This window comes from Microtus ochrogaster, chromosome 7 (assembly GCF_000317375.1).
Source record: "Microtus ochrogaster isolate Prairie Vole_2 chromosome 7, MicOch1.0, whole genome shotgun sequence".
In the NCBI taxonomy this organism is placed as follows: domain Eukaryota; kingdom Metazoa; phylum Chordata; class Mammalia; order Rodentia; family Cricetidae; genus Microtus; species Microtus ochrogaster.
This window is the reverse complement of record NC_022014.1, coordinates 38,017,219-38,019,694: the sequence shown is the minus strand read 5'-3', so window position 1 is coordinate 38,019,694 and position 2,476 is coordinate 38,017,219. Positions and strand designations below refer to the sequence as shown.

General features: G+C 49.0%; 1 protein-coding gene and 1 non-coding gene across 2 annotated transcripts in view; both read left to right on the top strand.

Moving 5' to 3' along the window:
- Positions 1-2,476, top strand: part of Myo15a (myosin XVA) — a 54,325-nt gene that overhangs the window by 37,945 nt on the left and 13,904 nt on the right. Inside the window, 1 exon segment of the mRNA XM_005349942.2 lies at positions 1,439-1,569. Coding sequence (XP_005349999.1) covers positions 1,439-1,569 — 131 coding nt within the window.
- LOC113456446 lies at positions 783-886 on the top strand. The gene has a single exon (XR_003377256.1). It is a non-coding gene; the product is annotated as a U6 spliceosomal RNA (small nuclear RNA).

Sequence of the window (2,476 nt, the reverse complement as noted above, 5' to 3'; positions counted from 1 at the left end):
CCTTCCTTCCTTCCTTCCTTCCTTCCTTCCTCCCATCCTTTCTTCCATCCTCACACTAAACTAAGTTCTCACTGTTTTAGCCAGTAAGCTCCAGGAACATCTACCTGCATCCATCCCCCAGATAATGGCCAGGGTTAGGCTTCCTGGAGCAGGGATTACCCTGGGGGTGAGTGCAGGGAAGGGATTTCATTTCCTGATGCTCAGGACTAAAGGTCCAGAAGTGGAGTTTGTGGCAGAGGTGGGCAAGAGTCGGAACCCTGGGGTAGGGCTCCACACTGGGGTTGCTGGCCCATGCTGCCATGCCCAGCTTTACCTCGGTGCTGGGGATGCAGACTCAGGTTCTGATGCTTGCAGAACAAGCTCTTTGCCACCTATCATCTTCCCAGCCTGAGGAATGGTCCTGATGGGGCAAGCAAGATGGCTCAGCGAGTGAAGGACTCGTGAAGTGCTTGCTTGCTTGTTTTGCAAGCCTGACAACCTGAGTTCATTCCCTAGAGCCCATGCAGAAGTGGAAGGAGAGAACTGACCTCACACACTGTCCCATGGCCTCCATATGCTCTCGGTGGTATATCCGTACCCACCCACACACACACATCATGCACACACAATCTCTAAAAAGAGGAAAGAAATGATTCTTATACACAGCTGCCCGACACTGACTGAATATCTTCTAATCCTGGTTCCTACTTGTATTCTGGTTATGACAGTTACTTCAGTCATGGGCATGAGATGTAAAAACAAAGAATGGAATGCTTGTTTTTGCAACGTGTGTGTGTGTGTGTGTGTGTGTGTGTGTGTGTATACTAAAATTGGAGTGATGCAGAGAAGATTAACATAGCCTCTGCATAAGAATGACATTCAAATATATGAAGCATTCCATACTTCAAAAGAAAGAAAGAAGACCAGACTGGGGGATTATAACCGCTGTGAATGAAATCCCTCCCCTTTATCTATCAGACTGCTGAAACAATGGACAAGACTCTGGAATTTCTCTAGGAATCTCATGCTGGAGAAAGAGCAGGCTAAGCTTGCTGTCAGCCAGAGGGGAAAAGTGCCTCTCAGAAGGAGATGCCATGGTCGTAACCACTTGTCAGGCTGCCTTGCAAGACAGACAGGGCCTGAGACCACCATGATGGATGGGACAGCTGATCAGGATTGCATCTCTGGCCTTCTATTTAAACCCAGACCTCATGCCAGGACTCCTCTAGTCCTCTTCTCAAATATGGTCACATTGAAAAAGCTATATTTATCTGCCTTTCGAAAGAAACCCCCAAATCTAGCTATATTGGCCTCGACTGGTCTCATGTTCATTCTCGAACCAACCACGATGGCTCAAGGCGCAGATGTTGGCCAGCTTGGATCTGAACTCTAACTGACCAGTCTTGGATCCTGTGTCCATCTCTAAGCCACCTATGACGTGACCCCTGTGTGCTTCCAGGGACAGCTGTCAGCGAGGCTGGAGGCTGCTGTACATCATGGCTGCCTACTACGGCTGCTCTGAGGTCTTCTATCCATACCTCATTCGATTTCTCCAACATGTGAGCCGGACTCCAGGACTGCCCTTCCAAGGTGAGACGGCGTGAGTGGGGACACCCACACGTAGGGACAGGGCATTCATCCACGGGCTGACCAGACCAGAGAGCCTGGCCCTTGGCAGGTGCTGAGGCAGGATGAACGGATATAAATGGTTCTGCAGACTTGCATGGCTATCCCAGGGGGGCTGGTGCAGTGGCTCCTCTGATCTCACGTGGGAAGGTTTCCTGGAGTAGGAATTGCCCTGGGTAGTGATTGCGCAAAAAGAATTTCCAGGTGGACTTTGCAGAAGTCAAGACCCGGAAATGGAGAGCGTGACATATAGGAGAAATGGAGGAGGTAGGCGAGAACCTAGAACACCAAAGAGGGATGCTGCTTCTACTCCTCCAGGGTCTTTAGTGGTCTGCAGCTGGTAGCACGGTCTTTGCTTTATTTCCGCCATAATGGGAAAGGGGCTGCTTCTAGCTTTGTTTCCATAGCAACTCTAAGGCATAGCCAAGGCATGGTGATGTGTCTCAGCACTCAGGAAACTAAGGCAGGAAAATTAGAGGTCCCAGGGCAGCTTGGGATACATACCATACATGCTGTCATTTCTGCTGCTATGATAAAACACCATGACCAAAACCAACTGTGGGGAGCAAATGGGTTTGTTTCATTTTATAGCTTACAATCCACCATGCCATGGAGGGAAGCCAGGGCAGGAACTCAAGGCAGGAACCTGGAGATAGAAGCTGAAGTAATGGCTTGTTTTTTGTTGTTGTTTGTTTATTTTGTTTTTCGAAACAGGGTTTCTCTGTAGCTTTGGAGCCTGTCCTGGAACTAGCTCTTGTAGCCCAGGCTGGCCTCAAACTCACAGAGATCTGCCTGCCTCTACCTCCCAAGTGCTGAGATTAAAGGCATACGCCAACACCACCTGGCTTTTTTTTTTTTTTTTTTTTTTTTT